We start from the raw sequence: 21,659 nt of genomic DNA on the forward strand, positions 1-21,659 counted from the left end.
CTGTAGGTCCCCAATATCTTTATTTATGAGGTCCATGATGATCCTTTCCATAGCTTTGCAGACCAAGCTAGTCAGGCTTATGGGGCGATAGTTTCCAGGATCCGTTGAGGCACCACCTTTATGGAGAGGGACCACTGTTGCTGTACGCCACTCTTTGGGCACATATCCTGTAGTAAGGCTGAGATTGAACAGTAGTTTTATGTTTGGGTTTAGCTCTTCTTGGAGTTCATGTAGGACGCAGCCCGGGACACCGTCTGGTCCCATTGATGCTGTGTTTTTTGCTTTGGAGAGGGTGGCTCTTACCTGAGCATCTGAGATGTCAGGGGGCAGCACTCTGCTGGGATAGATATTTGCCCTTTTGGTGGGAAGGGGGGAGAGAAGTTTGCGCTGAACCTGTCAGCTAGGATGTTGGCAATGTCTGTGGCTACGGTGTATTTTTTGTCATTTTGGACTAATTCTGAGCATATCTGGGAATTACCACCCAGGTTCCTAACATAACTAAAGAAAGCCTTGTGATTATCCTTAGTGTCCTGTGCAATTTTTCTCTCGAAGCTGGCCTTAGACACTTTTATGAGTGCCCGTAATTTTTTGCTAATACTGCAGTGATGCCTTCCATTTTTGGGATTTTGCTCTATCATTTAGTAGCTTCCTCCTTCTATTGTATAGTTTGTTTATGGCTGGGGTCCACCAGACAGGACATCTGCCTTTGGAGGATTGGGTCTTGGTTTTATTTGGGATGCATGATCCATGCATTCCTGAAGGTGTTCATAGAATGCATTTATAAAGGATTCTGCGGTCTGGGCCGTATTTTCCACAGGCCCGGGGGCTTTGAAGGATTCCACCTCAGATTTGAGGAGTGTGAAATTTGCTTTAGAGAAGTTTTTCACTGTGGTTTTCTGGGCAAGGGGTGGGGTCGGGATGTGAATATCCAGTGAGATTAGTTTATGGTCTGATCTTACCAGTGAGGGATACACTTCTGGTCTGGAGCATAGAGTCCCCATGATGGTGATGATCAGGTCCAGTATGTTTTCCCCTCTTGTGGAAGTGGTAACAAGTTGTTCCATAGCATTTGAGTTTATAAATTCTAGGAACCTTTGGGCTAGGGTGTTGGAGCTAGAGTAATGCTCCCAGTCTATGTTTGGGTAGTTGAAGTCACCCAATATAATGGTGTTTGGAGAGACCTTCATATTTTCCAGTGTTCTCAGGAAGGCCGAGTGGGGTTCCTGGGTTTGGGAGGGTGGTCTGTAGCAGGCTATAAACTGGAAGGCAGTTTTACCCACTGTTAGTTGCACATGGATAGTCTGTGATGCTTCGTGCTTTGCCACCAACCTGGAGGTGTGGGTATCTGATGAATATCGATACTCCCCCTCCTTTAGTGGTTCGGTCCAAGTTTTGGGGCCAAAAAGCATGGTATGAGGTATAACCTGGTAGTGCTGGGGTGCTCTCGGGAGCCCTGAACCAGGTTTCTGTTACTGCACAGATATCTATGTTCTCCATGCTAAGGAGAGTTTCGAGTGCATGCATCTTGAGGTTTAGACTTCTGGTACTGATTGAATAGCCCCCCATGTTCATGAGGGACAGAACTTGTTTGTGGGCCTCTGCCCACTGATTTGGGGGCAGGTCTTAGTAGGCCAGTGCCTACTAAATCTTGGAGGTTGCACTTGTAAAAAATCTTTCGCAGTTAGATTTAGCTTTATCTTCCATCTTTTTTAACACTTCTTCAGCCTTATTACCAAAGAGACGGTCCTGTTGTAAAGGAGCATCCAACAATTTTGCATTAACATGGTCAGGGAGAGTTTGCTCTGAGCCAAGCATGCCTTCTTATTACATATCCAGTTATAGCAGCCTTGCAAGAGGCCTCCAAAGAATCAAAACCACATTGCAAATTTGTTTACCAACTTGTTCATGTGAATGCAATAAATCCTGTAAATCTTTATTTTCCAGTCAGAAATTAACATTTTCTGTTCAAGTAGTCCCATGATACGCTGTTGATATTTAAGCATATGAAACTGACAGTTTAAAGCCCTGATTGCCAAGGTTGCAGAAGTGTAAACCTTCTTACCCCATCTATCCAGCGCCCTGGAATCACTATCAGAAGGTGTAGGATTTTTAGCAGTAGAGGCCTTAATGCCCTTGGGACCCTGAAAAATGGTTTCAGGATCAGCAGTAGGATTTTTGAAAAGGAATTAGTGAGAGTCAGGAACCCTGTAGTATCTGTCTGGCTTACAAGGAGCCGGAGGCAGAGAATCAGGAGCCATACTAGATTCTGAAAAAACATCTGAAAAAAACATCAACAATGTCTAGAATAGGTGGTATAACTAAAGACCTATGCTGAGGAAGAAGAAGAAAATCCCCAAGTCTCTTTTTAGATTCAAGGAAATCCTGACTTTCCCAGTGGAAATGTTCTCGTAAAGTTTCCCCAAAAGAAAAATCCTCAGGGGGAGAAGCAGAAGGAATGGAATCATCTGCATCAGAGTCCTCATAAGTAGGAATAGACCAATCCTGTTCATTAGCACAAAACCGACAAGGTACGTTATGATCAGGGCCTAGGCAAGGAATACAGTACAAATGAAAATCCTTATGAGGTATTTGCTTCCCACAAGTAATGCAATTATTAACTTTTACTGACATCGATAAGGAGCAAGAAAAAGTTTACCCAACGGGATACTTAGCTTTTAGTTGAAGACTTCGGTTCTGAAACTCTAAAATGAAAATTTCAGGAGTTGGCCGACCGGCACTTACGAACTGCTTCTGCTTCGGGCACCGCGCGGCAAGAAAGACTGATGTAATGGTTTCGGCTGCATGTTTTATACCCCTGATGACTTGACGTCATGGAAGAAGGGACAGTAACCGACGCAGGACCCAAGACTTTGTTAATCAGGCCGACTGAGGGCAACCTGCCAGCAGACTACCCAAATGTAATGACTGCAACAGTGAAACATGAAGAACATCGAAAGTATTTAGCTACAATAAGGGCCCGACTACGAATAGTTCGGGCGTTGAACAAAGCACAAAACCAGCAGCGAGGGACGTCGTGGTCTGGGCCTAAACAGGTGATGCAGTAAGAATGGAAATCTCGGTTTGGTATTTGCTTTCCACAGGCAAGACAATTGTTAACATTTTCTGACATCGGTTAGAGCAAGAAAAAAGGATCCCCAATGGGATTCTTAGATTGAGAAGACTTCAACTTCAATTTTGGAAACGAAAACTTAGGTAGCGGCCGACCGGCACTCGTGCAAACTGCTTCTGCTTCGGGCTGCTTGACAAAAAAGTCTGATGTAATGGTGTCGGCTGCCTGTTTTTATACTACTGACGACCTGATGTCAATCCTGGAGCGACAGCAACCGACACAGAAATACTAAGCCTCTGGTATTCGGGCTGACTGAGGGCTACCCCTGGCAGGATAACCCAAGTGTGATGACTGCAACAGTGAAACACGAATAACATCTACTTTACAAGAAGTATCAATAGCCTGAATTAAACCCTGAACAAGACCCAAGTAAACTAGTCCTATCCAGACAAAACTGAGGCGTTGTCGTCACATGCTTGGTTGTCTGTTTCTTTTTAACAGGAAAAAAGGGGCAAACGGTATTACCAAAAGTAGCAACTGCTTCCTCCGAGACAGACTGAGCATTCTGACACAGTAAAGAAACCTTCTCCCTTGCCCACTGAAGGAACTCAGACAGCCACAGAAGAAGAGACTAATCCCTGGTACAAAGTGGTTTTAGGTGCTACACCAGAGGGATATGGGGTAAAAGATGAGTGGCCTGAGGTACAACAAATGGCCACAGCAGTGTCACCCACATATGGCTGAGGCAAATTGCTAGCCTGCTGTGGTGGCAAAGGCTATTTGCTTAACTTTTTCTTTTTGTGGCTGGAAGGACTAACCGTGGGACCGGTAGTCTGTTTCATGGTCAAGCCAAAAATGATGCTTCTTTACCGGGAAGACCAGCAACAATTACCAGTCAACACTAAGTTTTTTTTTTTCAGGAATAAAGCAGTAAAAAGCACTTACTATGCTAGCCCAACAAAAGAAAAATAATTTCTCCACAGAAAAAAAAATACTTTGTTACTTTATACTACTTTTAAACTGACAGAAAAAAATTAGTGTTCTGTTTAAAAGTACTTTATAGTCTAGAGATAGTCCGTCAAAACACATTTCTAGATTTAAAATAACTTTCCTGAAGAGCAAGGTAATAAAACATCAAGAAAATTAAGAGAATGGAAATTTTTCCCCAAGAAAACATATCTGCCCAGCAAGGGAACACACCATCCATCTGTAGATCCTCAAAAGCCTCAGACTAGAGTACTCTACAGCAGCATTAAAGCTCTGAAGGGCTTCATGCTCAAACCTGTCTGAGTTAGTTCAGCTGGAGCTACACGACGGCTTGGACACATGGAGGGTGCCCCGACGTTTTGGAAGCTGGCATGCTCTTCCATCCTTAGGCCAAATATAACCCATATAGAGAAGGCTACTGCAGCAGTGATCAATGTGATGAACATCTAGCAACTGTTCCTCAAAAAGATAAACATATTTTCATGTCACCATGAAAACACTTATGTCAACATATGGCCCCTAGAATAGATGCAGGATGCCATTCTACCACTGCAATCATTAGATTTTTATTTATTTATTTTTTAATAATGTACCTGTTAAACACAGTCAATGAAGTAGCCACCATGCAGGACTTAATGATTCAGTGTATTAGTATCTTACCAATATACCCCCTGAAACAGCCCCTTGCATGCACAAAAATACCATTCATATTTTTTTAAGTAGGGAGCTTTTACCTTTATCTGATCCAACACATGTTAACTTCTAATATGAAAATTAAACGGCAAGGTCGGAGAAGCGGAACAAAGCAGCCGGAGGGCAAAATCCTTGAGTGAATGTCACAGGTTTTTCAACTCGTAAAAAACAGGATCAAAAACTCTCCAAAATCAGTTGTACGATTTATTGTAAAGAGTTAGCGCTTTCACCTATTCAGGCTTCATCAGACTCAACACACAATTGCTATAGAACATTGAATATATACTAAACAAAGGGCGGGAAACAGAATCAATAATTCAATTAGAAACGTAATTGGGTAAAATACAATAAAATAAAATCACTGACAATTAATGATCAACAAAATAAAAATGAAAATATTTGCACAAGCAGCCATGCTGTGAGAACCTAAGCTATTATGCAAAATAATACATGTGTATATATACATAGAAAGCAGTAAAAACACTCAATCAATCGTAAATGAAAAAAGAATAAAAATAAAAATGAAAATGAAATATAAATATAAATGTTTGCACAAGCAACCATGACTTAAAAACCTAAGCTATTATGCAAAATCATATATATGTATATGTGTATATGGAACAGTGAAAACACTAATTCAGTTATGAATAGCTGGACTGATAAACACAATGGGCAACCAATACATCAAAAGGACAATACCTATGGTGTATATGTATATGTAAACATAGTAAAAACAATATTCCAGTTTGTAAATCACAGAGCTGATATACATAAAATAGTATTTAATATGGAAATGTAAAAATATATAAAAAGCTGCTAGTATGTGTGTGAATGGAAGTGCTGTCTAGCAAAAAGGTAAAGCAATAGAATTGCTTACTAAAACACTGTGCTGGTAAGTAGATTGCTAAACCAAATGTATATGTTTAAACATGGAGAACAGTACAAAAAACTATCTATTGCTAAGTATGGTCAGTAAAGGTAAAGAATTAGTTAAAAACACAGTACAAACATCTGTATAAGAAGATAAAAATAGTTATATTGGCTTGTATTATGTATGTACTAAGTGCGCTAGTGAACCTTCAATCTCCTCATTTTCAAAAAAGGTTTCACAGATACCTTAACATTCAGGCCTGGTGGACTGTCTGACCTAAATTTCATTATCCAAAAATTCTCCCTACCTCAATGTTCTATAGCAATTGTGTGTTGAGTCTGATGAAGCCTGAATAGGTGAAAGCGCTAACTCTTTACAATAAATCGTACAACTGATTTTGGAGAGTTTTTTATCCTGTTTTTTACGAGTTGAACAACCTGTGACATTCACTCAAGGATTTTGCCCTCCGGCTGCTTTGTTCCGCTTCTCCAACCTTGCCGTTTAATTTTCATATTATTTTCCTTTGTTTTGTGTCAGGAGAAGTGGTTTACTCCACTTATCTACATCCTTTGGTTAAAATGTTAACTTCTGCTAAATTCTTATTTCATTAAAGATATATACAAACTATACACAAAAGTATATGTAACAAAAAGCATGAGTGCAGCGAAAGTAAGGTTAGAAAGTACAGTTTTGTACCTACCATAAATGTAGATGTCCGAACTGGATAGCATCTGCAGTCATAACAACTGGGTTGTCCTGTCGTCAGGCAGCCCTTCAGTCGGCCGGATTCCAAAGTCCGGGTCCGGCTTCGGCTGATGTCGCACTTCACCCAACGTCATCTCTGTTGGTCTTCGGGTATAAAGGCATCAGCCGACGCCATTTTCCTCAGTGTTTCTTGCCCCAGATGCCAGTAGCCCTCTTGAAGGCTAAAAATTTTGGATAAATGCCAATGTTTCCAAAAAGATAGTGGTAAACACAAACAATAAGCATGTATGTACATATATACATCAAATACACCATAAAGACTCCCCACCAGCTAGCTATTAGGAGGGTAAACACCCTAGGAGTACCACAGAGGGGAAGGAGGGAGGGTAATCCTGACTGCAGATGCTATCCAGTTCGACATCTACATTTATGGTAGGTACAAAACTGTACTATGTCCTTCATGGATGCATCTGCAGTCATAACAACTGGGTAGAATACCATAGCCAACTAGGGAGGAGGAAGAAACTAGATTATGGTGTGTTTAGGATCCCTTGCAGTACAGCAGTGGCAAACCCTGCTCGGGATCTGGAATATAGAGGCAAATTATAATGCTTGGCAAATGTATGCACGGAGGTCCAAGTAGCCGCCTCAATAATGTCTTTGGTTGCCACTCCTCGTAAAAGGCTGTGGTAGTGGCTGTTGCCCTTGTAGAATGAGGTCTTATGTTCTGTGGAATTGGTTTTCCATGGAAGGAGTAACAGAACCGTATGCAATTTCCTATCCATTTGGAGATTGTCTGTTTGGAAATAGCTTTTCCTTCCCTTCCTGTTGCATAGGCTACAAAAAGCTGATCAGTTTTTCTGCTACTTTCTGTTCTGTCCAGGTAGTAGCGTAGCTGTCTATGTACATCCAAGGTATGCAGTATTCTTTCCCCTCTGTTTTGTGGGTTGGGGAAGAAGGTAGGTAGGTGGATTGCCTGGTTTAAAGACACTCTGGATACCACCTTAGGCATAAATGTAGGATTAGTCCTCATGGACACTCTATCTGGATGGAAGATTAGGAAGGGTTGTACTGCCATTAGGGCCTGAGTTCAGAAACCCTCCTGGCTGAGGTTATTGCCAGTAGGAAGGCGGTTTTCCACGATAGATGCTGTAGGTCTGCTGTTGCTGCTGGCTCAAAGGGTGATAGTGTCAACTTTTCTAGCACAAAGTTCAAGTCCCATGCTGGTAATGGTGGTTTCCTTGGAGGTTTTACATTCTTGATTCCTCTGAGGAACTGTCTGAGTAATGGGTGTGAAAAAACAGGTGGATCAAAGCTGTATTCTGCTGATATAGCTGATGCATGTATCTTGATGGAGGAGTAGGACAGGCCTGAATGTAGAAGTTCTGCCAGATACTCCAGAATGTTAAGCATATCTATGTTTGACACATCTTTTCCTCTTTCAGTACTCCAAATGACAAACCTTTTCCATTTTCCTGCATAGTTCCTTCTTGTTGAAGGTCTGCGGGCTTCAAGAATAATGTCTTTAACTCTTTGGGAAAGTTCTGGATTAGCTGCTGCTATATGATGTTCCATGCAGTCAGTTGCAACGTTTTTAGGTTTGGATGCATGATGCTGTAGTTGTTCTGAGTTAACATCAAAGGCATCAGGGGTATTGGCCACATATTGTTCTGAGACATGCTCCTGAGCAGTGGGTACCAGTGTTGTCTTGGCCAGTTTGGAGCTATTAGGATTATCCTTGGACGTTCTTCCTTGATTTTTAGTAATACCTTGTGTATCAAGGGAAGAGGTGGGAATGCATATGCTGTTAGGCCTTTCCAGCTGAAGGAGAGCGAATCCACTTTCCATGCTAGTGGGTGGAATGTCCTTGTGCAGAACTTTTGAGCTGGTGATTGAGAGGGGAAGCAAATAGATCTATCTGAGGCATTCCCCATTTCTTTGAGATGGTCTTGAAGATGTCGGATGTAGCATCCATTCGTGGGCATCCGATGTGGTTCTGCTTAGTATGTCTGCTAGAGTATTTTCTTTTCCCGGTACAAATATTGCCTGTATCTGGATGTTGTAGCTGAGTGCCAGGTTCCACAGCTCCAAAGTCATTCTGCATAGGGGGTATGAATGAGTGCCTCCCTGTTTGTTGATGTACCACATGACTGTGGTGTTGTCTGTCCTTATCATCAACTGGCCCTCTGAGAAATGGTCTGAAGTTTTGGATTGCCAGTTTTACTGCCAGCATTTCTTTTAGGTTGATGTGCAGGTGAAGTTGATCCTGCGTCCACAATCCTTGCACGCATTTGTCCAGCATGTGGGCCCCCCCCATCCTAGGTCTGAAGCGTCTGTTGTGATGGTCTTGCTTGCTTGACATCTGCGAAAGGGTAGCCCTGGGTTTGACTGGCATGCTTGAGCCCACCATAGGAACTCCTGTTTTAAGCATGGAATTAGTGGAATTTCTGTTTCTAGGCTGTGCCTGTGTTGGGACCATAAATTCTTTAGGTACCACTGTAGTTTTCTCATATGTAGTCTGGCAAGTGGGACCAAGATTATGCATGATGCCATGAAGCCCAAGGCCTGCAGTACTTTTCTTGCTGTTAACTTGTTCTGTTTTGTTAGTGCCAAGAAGTAAAGAGGGAGCTCTCTGTTTTTCTGCAGTTAGGAAAGCCATTTGTTTTACTGTGTCCAATTCAGCCCAAGAATGTCCTTGTCTGGGATGGTATCAGCCTTGATTTTTGTAAATTGATTGTGTATCCCAGTGCTTGTAGCAAGTAAATGACCCTTTGTAAATCTGTTGTCAACTTGCTTTTGTTGTCCCCTTGTAGCAGGCAGTCGTCCAGGTATGGGTAAACTTGAATTCCCTGTAGTCTGCAGTGGGCGATTACTGATGCCAGGCATTTTGTGAATACTCTGGGCGCAGTAGATAAGCCAAAGGGCAATGCTGAGAATTGATAATGCTCTGATCCTGCAAGAAATCTGAGGTATCTTCTGCAGATTGGTCGAATGGGGACGTGCAGGTATGCCTCCTTGAGATCTAGAGTTACCAGCCAACACTCCTTGCCCAGCATGGGAAGAAGTTGCTGTAGGGTCAGCATTTTGAATTTTGGGACAATGATGTATGTATTTAAGGTGGACAGGTCGAGAATAGGTCTCCAACTTTTTCCTTTCTTGGAACTAGGAATAGTCTTGAGTAGAATCCCTTTCCTTGTTCTGTTGTTGGCACTCTTTCCACAGCTCTCATGTTTGCTAACTGCATTATCTGTTGTAGAGCCTCTGTTTTTTGATTTGGAGGTAGATTTGGCATTCCTCTTTTGACTGGTAAAGTGTGGAAGTGGAACCGGTAACCTTGATCTATGGTTTGTAAAATCCACTTGTCTTTTGTGATATAGTGCCAGTTCTTTGAAAATAAGGTTAATTTGCGCCTAATGGAACTGCTATTTGTTCCCTGGTAGGCGGTTTTAGAGTTAAGTCACTGTGGCTGTGTTGTTGTAGTGGCAGTGGTTGTGTCTGTGCCTCTGTTGTTACCTTGCCACTGTCGTCCTCTGTAGGCACCTCCTCTGGATTGGTTTCTGCCTCTGGAGCGTCTATTCCTGCCCCTTTGGGATCTTGTGGAGTCAGGAAAGGACCAATTTTGGCAGGCCAGTTCCTGCTAAACCTTGGGGTTGGACCTGCAAGAAATCTTTAACCGTTTGAACAGATTTTGCCTTTTCTTCCATTTTCTTCATTACCTGCTGGGCAGGTGTACCAAACAAGCTGGTCTTATCCATAGGAGCATCTAATAACTTGGCTTTAACATGATCCGGTAAAGCTTGTTCCTTTAGCCATGCATGCCTTCTTATCACTGTGCCAGTCATGGCTGATCTAAATGAAGCCTCCAGTGCATCATAGCCACATTTTAAGGAATGGTTACTAACCTGTTGTATGTTATTTACCATTTCTAATACATATTTCTTATCAATTGATTCATCAGAGGATAGCTTTTTTGTTAACTGATCAAGCATAAACTCTTGGTATTGTATCATGTGAAACTGACAGTTTAAAGCTCTAGCTGAGAGAGTAGCTGAAGTGTAAACCTTTTTGCCCCATCTGTCTAAAGACCTGGCTTCCCTTTCAGAAGGAATAGGGTTTTTAGCTGTGGTCTGACTACTGCCTTGGGACCCTGGGATATAGTTTCGGGGTCTGCAAGTGGGGCCTTGTAAAGGTGGTGATGAGTGTCTGGTACCCTGTAAAATCTGTCTGGTTTGGCAAGGGCTGGAGGTAAAGAATCTGGTGCAGAGCACACATCATTGAAGGCATCATCCACTACAGAGAGCACAGGAGGTATAGCTAAGGGCCTGTGTTGTGGAAGGTGCAGAAAGGTTCTAAGTCTTTTTCTGGAGTCTGAGAAATCCTGCTGCTGCCATTGGAACTGCTCTCGCATGGCATGTAAGGTTTCCCCAAAGGAAAATTCTTCTGGTGGGGAGGCAGCTGGAATGGATTCTTCAGCATCTGAGTCTTCAAAATTGGAGAAAAGAGCCTCTGGCTGGTCTGTTATGTCTGATTCATCAGCAGAATCATCAGAGGACACAGGCTCGGGGGGCTCTGCCCTAGGTCTCTTCTCTGGGGGCTGAGAGGCCCTGTCTGGGTGAGATTGAGATCCCCTAATTAATGAAATTAAATCTTCTGCCAGGGTAAGCATTTGTGAACTAGAAGAGGGCCGTGTTGTAGGGGGTTTAGCAGGCACTGTTCTAGTAGTTTTGGCTGCTTTGGCCCTGGCAAAGGCCTTACTGGACATGGCTGCTGGAGGCCTAGCAGCACCACGTGCTGGGGTAGACACATCCAAGGGAATTGTGTCTGATAAGTCAGTGGCAACCACCGTAGTGGATAAAATTTCTGAGGCCGATTCAAGAGAAGTAGCAGGGGCCTCAGTGGTAGTGATAGATTCTGCTGTATTTTGATCAGCTTTCTCGGTTTCGGCGAAACCGAGACACTCATGATTTGCTTAACCATGGTTTCGGCGAAACCGCGGACCACAGTGTCGGTCTTTATCTTTGCGTTTTTAGCAGTTTGGGTAGTCGGAGGATCCGGCGGCATAATATACGCAAAATCAGAACCGAAAAACTGTTCAGCAAACTCCGACCGGCGCCTAAGCGTTCGTCGGTTGAAAGAAGCACAGGCGAACAGGCTGCTACGTCGTGGGCTGGGCCTAAACAAGGCAGACAGTAAGAGTGGAAATCCTTATGAGGTATTTGTTTCCCACAGGTTAAACAATTATTAACTGTTTCTGACATCGGCTGAGGCAAGAAAGAGTCCCCAGCGGGTACTTAGCTTTAGAAGTCTTCAAGTAGTATTCGGTAGAAGTAATCTCTGGATCCGACCGACCGGCACTTGCGAACAGCTTCTGCTTCGGGCGCCACGCGGCAAGAAAGACTGAGGAAAATGGCGTCGGCTGATGCCTTTATACCCGAAGACCAACAGAGATGACGTCGGGTGAAGTGCGACATCAGCCGAAGCCGGACCCGGACTTTGGAATCCGGCCGACTGAAGGGCTGCCTGACGACAGGACAACCCAGTTGTTATGACTGCAGATGCATCCATGAAGGACATCAGCATAGTTCCAATGGGTGTACACAAATCCGTTTGTGTACACCCATTGGAAATTAAACTATGCTGTTCTAATCTTACTTTCGCTGCACTCGTGCTTTTTGTTACATTTACTTAACTTATTCTTCACGGAGTGACAGCGTTTACTTGTGGAACGTTAGATTTCATTCACTGATTATACACAAAAGTATATTGCATTTCCATTTCCCTCAATGCGTCAGTGGAATTCTTAATGTCTTTTTACACATTTAGACAGGTTGGGAATGCCTGCGGTTCAAGAACAAGTAGTGAACTATAACTGTGCTATGCTTTTTACAGTCCGAGTACAATGTCATCTTTTGCCTCAGATTATGTAAGGGAGTTGCCAAAAAGTGATATTAAATCAATACTTAAGAAAAGCCTAAATGCTGAATTTCAGTGGAATGCAGTCATTTCACAAGTCACTGACAAATCAATAAAGTGATGAATGATAAGAAGCTTGATGAACATGGAGTATATTGCAGGCTGCAGGACTTCAACAGCAAAAAATATAAAAAAACTGCAGTGGCATTTACAGTTTTTTGGAAGCATCATGCAGGAATATACAAAATTAAACAATGATTCCCAAATACACATTATGCAATTATATATTTCATATTTCCATGAAATACACAAATGAAAATAAATGAATTAAAACATAATTTAACCTGAAAAATTAACCCCCTTCCTTGTAAATCTATACCTGCGGCTTCAGTTGTTTTCCCCAAGGAAATGCAGCATTTGCTGCTTTCAGAGTTATGCAATCCTTTTATAAGAGAACATTATAAAAGTGTACCAATATCGTTCATGTGCTTGCTAGCCAAGATATACCTCTTAACATGGTTCAATCTAGACAATCAGAGCACAAAAAACAATGTAAATGACTTTTAATTAGTACTCCTCTTTTGTTCACCTTTACAGATTTTTACTACCTTTCCAGTGTCTCTAGTTTATTTTCTCTAAGTTCGAGACATACTTCTAGCATGTTAATACCTGTAATTCCAATTCCTACTTCTTAGAGCATTTCTTGATTTATCCTTTTACATGAAGACTTTTCTTACAACATAAAGGATAGTGTTTTTTTTTTTTTTACCTTTTACCAAAATCAGACGCAGTATGAGTTAAAGCAGTTCTACCATCGATAGACCATCATCGATGATTAAATAAAAACAAATGGTTCCATTAAATTATATGTATTTCTTAAACATAACACGACAGATTGATCTTGCCCTCAAGTTCATTACTGAACACATGGCCCCAAGTCATTACCCAATTAGCTACAAGAAACAGCAAAAAAAAAATCCTAGATTAAATAATAAAAGTTACCATTTAATACCATAATAAATTTCTTAGGTAAACTGCAAGTCACTCATCCAGTGGGCAAGGATCTTTCATTTCACCTGGAACATTATCTTGAAATATATGCATTGTAACAAACTTTTCTCTTGACACCCACTCCAAAATTACTTACCAGTGTATTAAAATCTGTTAGCTGTTCTGGTGTTGCCTCCCAGCCTTCTCTACAATTTTTTAGCAGTCCATGCTTGACTTCATAATTTAGTGGGTCCTTCTTTTCAGTGTGCACAAGTCTGCCTAGTTTATCCTTCCACTGCATACAGTCATTTTCTTTATTTGAATGTTTTTCTGTGTTAAAAAGCTGGTAATTAAAAGGTTTGCTTATACTTGCCTCAGATATTTTTACTTTAGAGTCTTTATGATCTAAGCACTTTGTGAGGAATTGTAATGAGCCTGATCTCTGCATTTCAGTTCCAGCTTTTGCACTTTCAGTTTTTTTTATTTTGCCAAGATGACTGCTGAAAACACAGTCTGTAATACTGCTTTCACATGAGATCATTTTGCTTTTGCATCTACTGTTTACATAGGCTTGTTTTTCAGTGCTTTCTTTAGAGCACTGTTTAGTTCTTTCTGTGCATTGTGTTTGATCTTTTTGTTCACAACAACTTTTTAACAAGTCAGCTCCCTTTGTTGAACCTACTGTACTTTTTGAGGAAGGTGCTGAACATGTACTACTGACTACAGTAGAACACTTCTGATTGTGCTGACATACTTCTGTGTGTTCTGAAAAGTCATGAATGGCTTCTAAATTACTAATGTCCTTAGAATCTGAAAGGAACAGTTTTCTTCGTATTTGAGAATGAAGTTCTCTGTCATGGTCATCCTTTCTCTGAAAACTGCAAGGTGTACCACTGAACTTGGCCTTTCCTTCAGGATCTTTTTCAAGAAAACTCTCTCTCCTCACAGCAGGACCTAAAAGTGACTCCTTGCACTTCTTTACTGAGCAATCTTCTTCATGCAAGCCCACAAAGCCCTTTGAATCGATTACTTCTGCTTCATATGCATTGAAAGGGTGCCCAGCGACATGTGGAACACCTGGATCACAGTAATTCAGATTTTGGGCAATTCGTGCTATAACTTCTTGTCGATCTCTCAGCAGTGAACCTATTAAAGGACTGGTTTCTCCTGCAGACACCCGGTAACACTGACAGACAGAAGCATGTGAATCAGTTAAAGAAAGTGACTTCAGTGTTTTAACCCCTTGTTCCTGTGAATGTGTTCTGTAGGTATCGTTAACAGCTAATGTAAAGCACTTGTCATGTGAATGTTTAACTTCAGACTCTTTGCTGAGTTTTGGATACAAGCATAATGTTTTCAAAGGAGCATCCTCAGGAGGTGGGTACTTTCTTGTGTATACTGGGTTTTCACAAAGATGACCCAGAGTTTGCTTGGCAGCCAACCATGGTGGGCTATGTGATTTGTATAGCTCTGCCCTAACAGAGTTACAAGCATGGCGAACATCTTGGATCTGCTTTCCAAACAAACTAATGCTTGTGTGAATACTACAGTTCAATACAGGGTAACTTGGCTGTCTTGGAAGGGACTGGACGGTGACCTTCAGTGCTACATTTGAAGAAATATTAGGGACTGGAAAGACGTGTTCTGTTGGAGTCTGTGTAAATTTCCAAAGAGGCTCTTCATCTGCTGCACTTACTCTGAAACAATACAGAAACATGTTAAAGAAAATCACATTAAAGGTAACGTTATTTAACACTGCTTAGTGAAAATAAACTATAGCAATGTGTGAAATGAAAGTTTTTAATCATTTAGTATGTGCCTCAAATTTGTAAAAAGCAAGGCCAGCAGCTAAATTTTCTTCCATCCCTAGGAAGTGGAACATAGTCTTAAATTACATGCAGACGAGCAATGTTAATCTTCTTAAAAATGTGTGCAGAGTCTGCAAAGAACAAATATCTGAAAACCCATAAATACATACCTAAAATCAAGCAATCAATTCCCACCTAGCCTGTTTGACGCTTTGGCTAGCCCCCTCAGTTACTGCATACACACACTCTGGATCCTCCACCTCCCCTTCCTTACCAGGCTATCCCTGACATAATTCTATCTATGGATGCACTCCTGACTAGTCATGGTGTCAAGCTTGCAGTACATATTTGTAACTGGAAGGGAAGGATTCCAAGGACAGTAAGGGATGTAAGCACTGGAATCCTTCATGTACGTAAAGTTGGTCAGAATCCCTAGGTTGGGAAGGGGGGGGTGGGAGAGTTGCTTGTGTAATGAACCATGAAGTCCTGCCATTCCCTGTGTTAAGCAGTCTGCGTCTAATGCTCAGGGTCACCACCAGAGGTCAGAAAGGCATCAGTCCGCCCACCCAAGTCCTCCCTCTCCTCTACGACAGAATAGCTATTCTCCTTAAGTTCACCCAGCCCTTGTGAAAGCGTTCAACACATAGGACAGACCACAAAAGAGGGACTGGATCTCTCCAACGGGGGTTTCAGAAGAAGGATCCCTTTCAGAAAGGCTTTAGAAAGTCTCAGGGAAGCCAACGGAGAATGATCCTGACCAACATGAAAAATGGGAGTGTGCCACTAACTGGACTTTGATAGTAGGGTAGCTAGTCCTGGATTGAAGCAAGCTGTCCAAGTCATCCCAAGGTTGCATCCGAGGGCACTAAAAAGGGATACAGACCTTTAGAAACTGCTCAAATACTAAATCTTCCCCATTTCCTGCTCTAAAATTTCCTGGTAGAATACTTTTGAAATAAAAAAAAAGAATGTGAACCACTCTTGCAGACAGCTTGGGATCTCTGACCATCAGTGGATGTGGAGGAACTAATTAGTTTGTGGGATGAGAGATCCATGTGAGACTGTCCTGAAGAGTGCTATATTAGATACAGGACTGGCTCAAGAACCAAAAGAGGGTGAGAACAGAAGAGGCCCTCAGGAAGGGGGAACCATACCTGCGAGTCAGAAGGGGGCTGTGAAGCTCAGTCACCTTGGACCATGCTGCTTTCAGTAAAAACTTTACTATCAGGGAGTTCTGGGGAGTTTACGCAACAGAGAAGACCTAGGGGCCAAGTACAGACTACAGCATCTCACAGTAACTGTCCTTCTGGACAAAACCTGCTGCATTGTGTTGTAAGCTTTCAGAAAGTTTGAGTTTGGCCCAAGCAGCTGAAAATTTTACCCTGCTGGATTGAGTGATCACTCATTAGGCATTAGAATATGCCTGCTCAACTTATCCAGGAGCACGATAAAAAAAGCACTGGGAAGGCACTGGCCACTGCAACATCCTCTCAACACAAGGAATAAGACTGGGCTCTGCCTTGTTTGTTGAAATACAAGACTACACCCATATTGTTGGTCTAGACCAATATCACACCTTAAGGAGGTAGTTGTGGAAAACCTGCAATGCCAGAAGGGCCACTCATCTCCAAAACACCGAGCTGCAAAATTGTTTCCAACTATGACCAGGTACCCTGGATCATCCTTCCCTCAAAATGACCCACCCCCTCCCCAGGTGGGAAGGATTTGTGGTCACCGTGGCCAAGGGAGGGAGAAAGACAAAGGGCCATCTGATGACATATTGTCGGACATCATTTACCAAGAGACGTGATGGCAACAATCTCCTTCAATCTTATGAGAAAATGCATAGCAACAATCTCCTTCAATCTTTTGAGAAAATGTATAAGATGACTTGTCAGAGACCAATGGACTAAGAGCCCCACTAGAGAACCCTCCTATACAATTTGGCCAAAAGAACTAACGAGATGGCAGCTGCCATCAATTTAAGGAGACAAAGAATAGCAGAAGCAGGTGGCCTTTGAGAAAGCAAAACCTGATGGGCCTGAAGAAGTGATGACAGCCTTGAGAGAGGAAACCTGGCAATATGATTGATTGTATCCAGATGGCAACCTATGAAATCCAAAGCCTGTACTGGCTCCAACTTGGAATTGTCGAAGTTCACTGTAATCCCTAGGGCTAGGCCCAGATGGAGCAAGGAGTCCCTCACACAAACTAGCGATGCCTTTGAAGTCACCATAAGAAGCCAATAGTTCAAATAAGAGAAGACCTGGAACTCCCGCAGCTTGAATTGGGCTGCTACTACTGCCACACACATATGTTTAACACCTAGGGGTGGTGGTTAAGATTAAAGGACAGTGCTCGAAACTGAAAGTTACTGACTCCCAGCCAAAAGCACAGAAACCACCTGGAATGTCTGACCATCTTTATATGACAGCAAGCATCCTTTAGGTCCACCAAGCTCATCTAGTCATCCTTTTTCAGAATAGGTATAATGGACTACACCATTACCATCAAGAATTTGGTCTGTTTGACACACAAATTTAGCTTGCTTGCATCCAAAATGGGACTGAGGTCATTGTTTTTCTTGGGCACCAAAAAGAATCTTGAATAGACCCAAGATTGCCTCTGGTTTTGTGGGACCTCCTTGATTACTAGCAATATAACCATGAACTCAAGTGAAACTACACTACACATGCAGAATTAACAAAAAAAAGCAAACTGAATAGCATAAAAATTTAATAAAACAAAGCTTTCAGAACACAAACCCTTCAACAGTGTTGACATCATATCGTACTACACCATATTTAAACAAATTCAAATAAATCACAGCCAGTCACAATCAATTAACATAATTATTCAACATTCAGAAACTCTCAAGAAAACCCTCATAAGACATATTTGTATACAAAGATATGCAAAATACATGTAGAAAATATCAAAAAATGTCATTAAAAAACAATATATATATATATACACACACACACACACACACACACACACACACACACATACATACAATATAAACCACATAATTCAATGTTATTACAAACAATTCTGTCTTTAAGTATAGGTTTTATAAACACCATATGGTTTAATCCAGGTGCCTGATCTGCACACAGCATTAGAATCCATTTATACTCTTGGGTTCATAGGTTCATACCAGGCTATCTGCCCTAGGGCATTTATAAGCCTAGCCAGAATGTGTTTGGCTTTCGCCACCCATTTTAAATTTATTTTGCTATGCCCTTTTTCGAGGTTAGTATACTGTGCCTCTGTCTAACAGTGACACAGAAGTGATACCCGGGGTAAACCTTCGATCTCCTATCCACTCATCAAGATTCCTCTTGAAGAGAGTCAATGAGGGACTCTGCCTAACCTGGACTGGGATTTTATTCCAGAGTGAAGGGAGCCTCTGGGTTATGATTCTGTCCCTCCAGCATGTCCTATTTATTTCTGTGCTGAGGTTCAAGTCTCTCGAGCACGTAGCTCGATGGGATTTGGATTTTCTGAGGTGCAGCATGTCCATTAATTCCTGGTTGGACATGGCTTTATACATCAGGCACAGATCGCCTCTGAACAGGCGGTATGCCACTGAGTAGAGCTGGAGTTTCTTTAACCGGGCAGCATATGGCATCTGTTTGAGCCCTTTGATCCTCTTGGTGAGGTACTTTTGGGGTCTTTCCAGTTGCTGCAGGTGTCTGGTAAGGTACATCCCAAAGGGGCATTGTACTCAATTATGGGCCTGATGAGGGATGAGTAAAGAGGCACGATGACCTCCCCTGATCTAGATGTGAATCCCTTCATGATTAGGTGGGCTGTATAAAATGTTTTTCTGACCACTTTGGCCACGTGGTTGTCAAATGAGAGATTGCTATCAACTTGGGTCCTCAGGTCCCTAATTACTTCTTCTGTACTTAATGGATTACCACCTATGTGGTAATTTGTGGGCACTTTGTTTTTGTCAAAGGGGATGACTATACACTTTTTGGCATTTAGCTTGAGGCCATAGCTCTGGCACCAGTTGTCTGTTTCTATGAGGCCCTTTTGGAGGATGCTTGTGTCGGCTGGAGAGTCGATTATGGCACCCAGTTTGCAGTCATCTGCGAACTTGGTCAGCCACAGTCCTTCCATGTTGGCCTGTACCTCCGAGAAATGTATACCGAACAAGAGAGGTCCCAGGACTGAGCCTTGTGGGACACTTGTAACTGGTTTGGAGTCTGACATGGCTCCAGCAATTCTAACCGTGTGGGTTCTGTCCTTGAGCCAGTTTGCAATCCATCTAGTGACATAGGGGTTTATATTTAAGCTGGTGAGCTTATCTATAATGCCCGAGTGGGGTATTGTATCGAAGGCTTTTGCGAGGTCCAGGTAGGCTGTGTGGACCACCTTCCCCTCGTCAATGGCCTTGGTGACTGTTTCAAAGAAATCAACCAGGTTTAAGAGGCAGGATCTGCCCTTAACAAAGCCGAACTGGGTAGGATCCAGTGTCTGTAGGTCGTCAATATCTTTATTTATGAGGTCCATGATGATCCTTTCCATAGCTTTGCAGACCAAGCTAGTCAGGCTTATGGGGCGATAGTTTCCAGGATCCGTTGAGACACCACCTTTATGGAGAGGGACCACTGTTGCTGTACGCCACTCTTTGGGCACATATCCTGTAGTAAGGCTGAGATTGAACAGTAGTTTTATGTTTGGGTTTAGCTCTTCTTGGAGTTCATGTAGGCCACAGCCCGGGACACCGTCTGGTCCCATTGATGCTGTGTTTTTTGCTTTGAAGAGGGCGGCTCTTACCTGAGCATCTGAGATGTCAGGGGGGGCAGCACTCTGCTGGAATAGATATTTGCCCTTTTGGTGGGAGAAGTTTGCGCTGAACCTGTCAGCTAGGATGTTGGCAATGTCTGTGGGTTCAGTGTATTTTTTGTCATTTTGGACTAATTCTGAGCATATCTGGGAATTACCACCCAGGTTCCTAACATAACTAAAGAAAGCCTTGTGATTATCCTTGGTGTCCTGTGCAATTTTTCTCTCGAAGCTGGCCTTAGACAATTTTATGAGTGCCCATAGTTTTTTGCTAATACTGATCCGTGATGCCTTCCCTTTTTGGGATTTTGCTCTTAGTAGCTTCCTCCTTCTATTGTATAGTTTGTTTATGGCTGGGGTCCACCAGACAGGAAGTCTGCCTTTGGAGGATTGGGTCTTGGTTTTATTTGGGATCGCATGATCCATGCATTCCTGAAGGTGTTCACAGAATGCGTTTATAAAGGATTCTGCGGTCTGGGCCGTATTTTCCACAGGCCCGGGGGGCTTTGAAGGATTCCACTTCGGTTTTGAGGAGTGTGAAATTTGCTTTAGAGAAGTTTTTCACTGTGGTATTCTGGGCAGGGGGTGGGGTCGGGATGTGAATATCCAGTGAGATTAGTTTATGGTCTGATCTTACCAGTGAGGGATACACTTCTGGTCTGGAGCATAGAGTCCCCATGTTGGTGATGATCAGGTCCAGTATGTTTTCCCCTCTTGTGGGAGTGGTAACAAGTTGTTCCATAGCATTTGAGTTTATAAATTCTAGAAAACTTTGGGCTAGGGTGTTGGAGCTAGAGTAATGCTCCCAGTCTATGTTTGGGTAGTTGAAGTCGCCCAATATAATGGTGTTTGGAGAGACCTTCATATTTTCCAGTGTTCTCAGGAAGGCCGAGAGGGGTTCCTGGGTTTGGGAGGGTGGTCTGTAGCAGGCTATAAACTGGAAGGCAGTTTTACCCACTGTTAGTTGCACATGGATAGTCTCTGATGCTTCGTGCTTTGCCACCACCCTGGAGGTGTGGGTATCTTTGATGAATATCGATACTCCCCCTCCTTTTGTGGTTCGGTCCAAGTTTTGGGCCCGAAAAGCATGGTATGAGGTATAACCTGGTAGTGCTGGGGTGCTCTCGGGAGCCCTGAACCAGGTTTCTGTTACTGCACAGATATCGATGTTCTCCATGCTAAGGAGAGTTTCTATTTCAATCCAAAACACCCAAAGCAAACGTAAAAAAAACAAATTTATATACACCCAGACAGAACAGGCAGTCCAGTATCAGTTCAGTAAAATTTTTAATCAGAACGGTTAAGTGCTTTCACAATAGATATTGCTTCTTCAGACCAAAAAACCATTACAATACTTAACATCACATATATATATATATATATATAACTAATTAAAAAATCTATTAACCACTCAGAACTCACTACAGATCTCACTATAACCAAAATTTAAAAGGACATCTATCTAAAACAATGTTTTATCAAAAACCCCAAATAAATCGTACATTAAAAGCATACATAAAATATAAATTATATATATATATATTAGACTTGCATACTTTTATAATATTTTGAATTCATACATGTATTTATATATATATATGTATTTTTATACATTTTAGTAAAATTTATATATATATATATATATATACATAAATATAAATATATATATATATATATATATATATATATATATATATATATATATATATATAATGTATGCTTTTAATGTAGAATTTGAGGTTTTTGATAAACCGTTCTGATTAAAACTTTTACTGAACTGATACTGGACTGCCTGTTTCTTCAGTCTGGGTGTACATGCTCT

The 21,659-nt window shown here is 42.0% G+C and overlaps 1 protein-coding gene across 1 annotated transcript in view; it reads right to left on the bottom strand.

Annotated features, from left to right (window-relative positions):
* Positions 1 to 21,659, bottom strand: part of FAM214A (family with sequence similarity 214 member A) — a 1,637,733-nt gene that overhangs the window by 1,110,531 nt on the left and 505,543 nt on the right. The window contains exon 5 of the mRNA XM_044078844.1: positions 13,387 to 14,926. Within this exon, the coding sequence (XP_043934779.1) occupies positions 13,387 to 14,926 (1,540 nt within the window). The remainder of the gene's footprint in view (positions 1 to 13,386; positions 14,927 to 21,659) is intronic.

This window comes from Protopterus annectens, chromosome 7.part1 (assembly GCF_019279795.1).
Source record: "Protopterus annectens isolate FY-2018-M chromosome 7.part1, PAN1.0, whole genome shotgun sequence".
Classification (NCBI taxonomy): Eukaryota; Metazoa; Chordata; order Ceratodontiformes; family Protopteridae; genus Protopterus; species Protopterus annectens.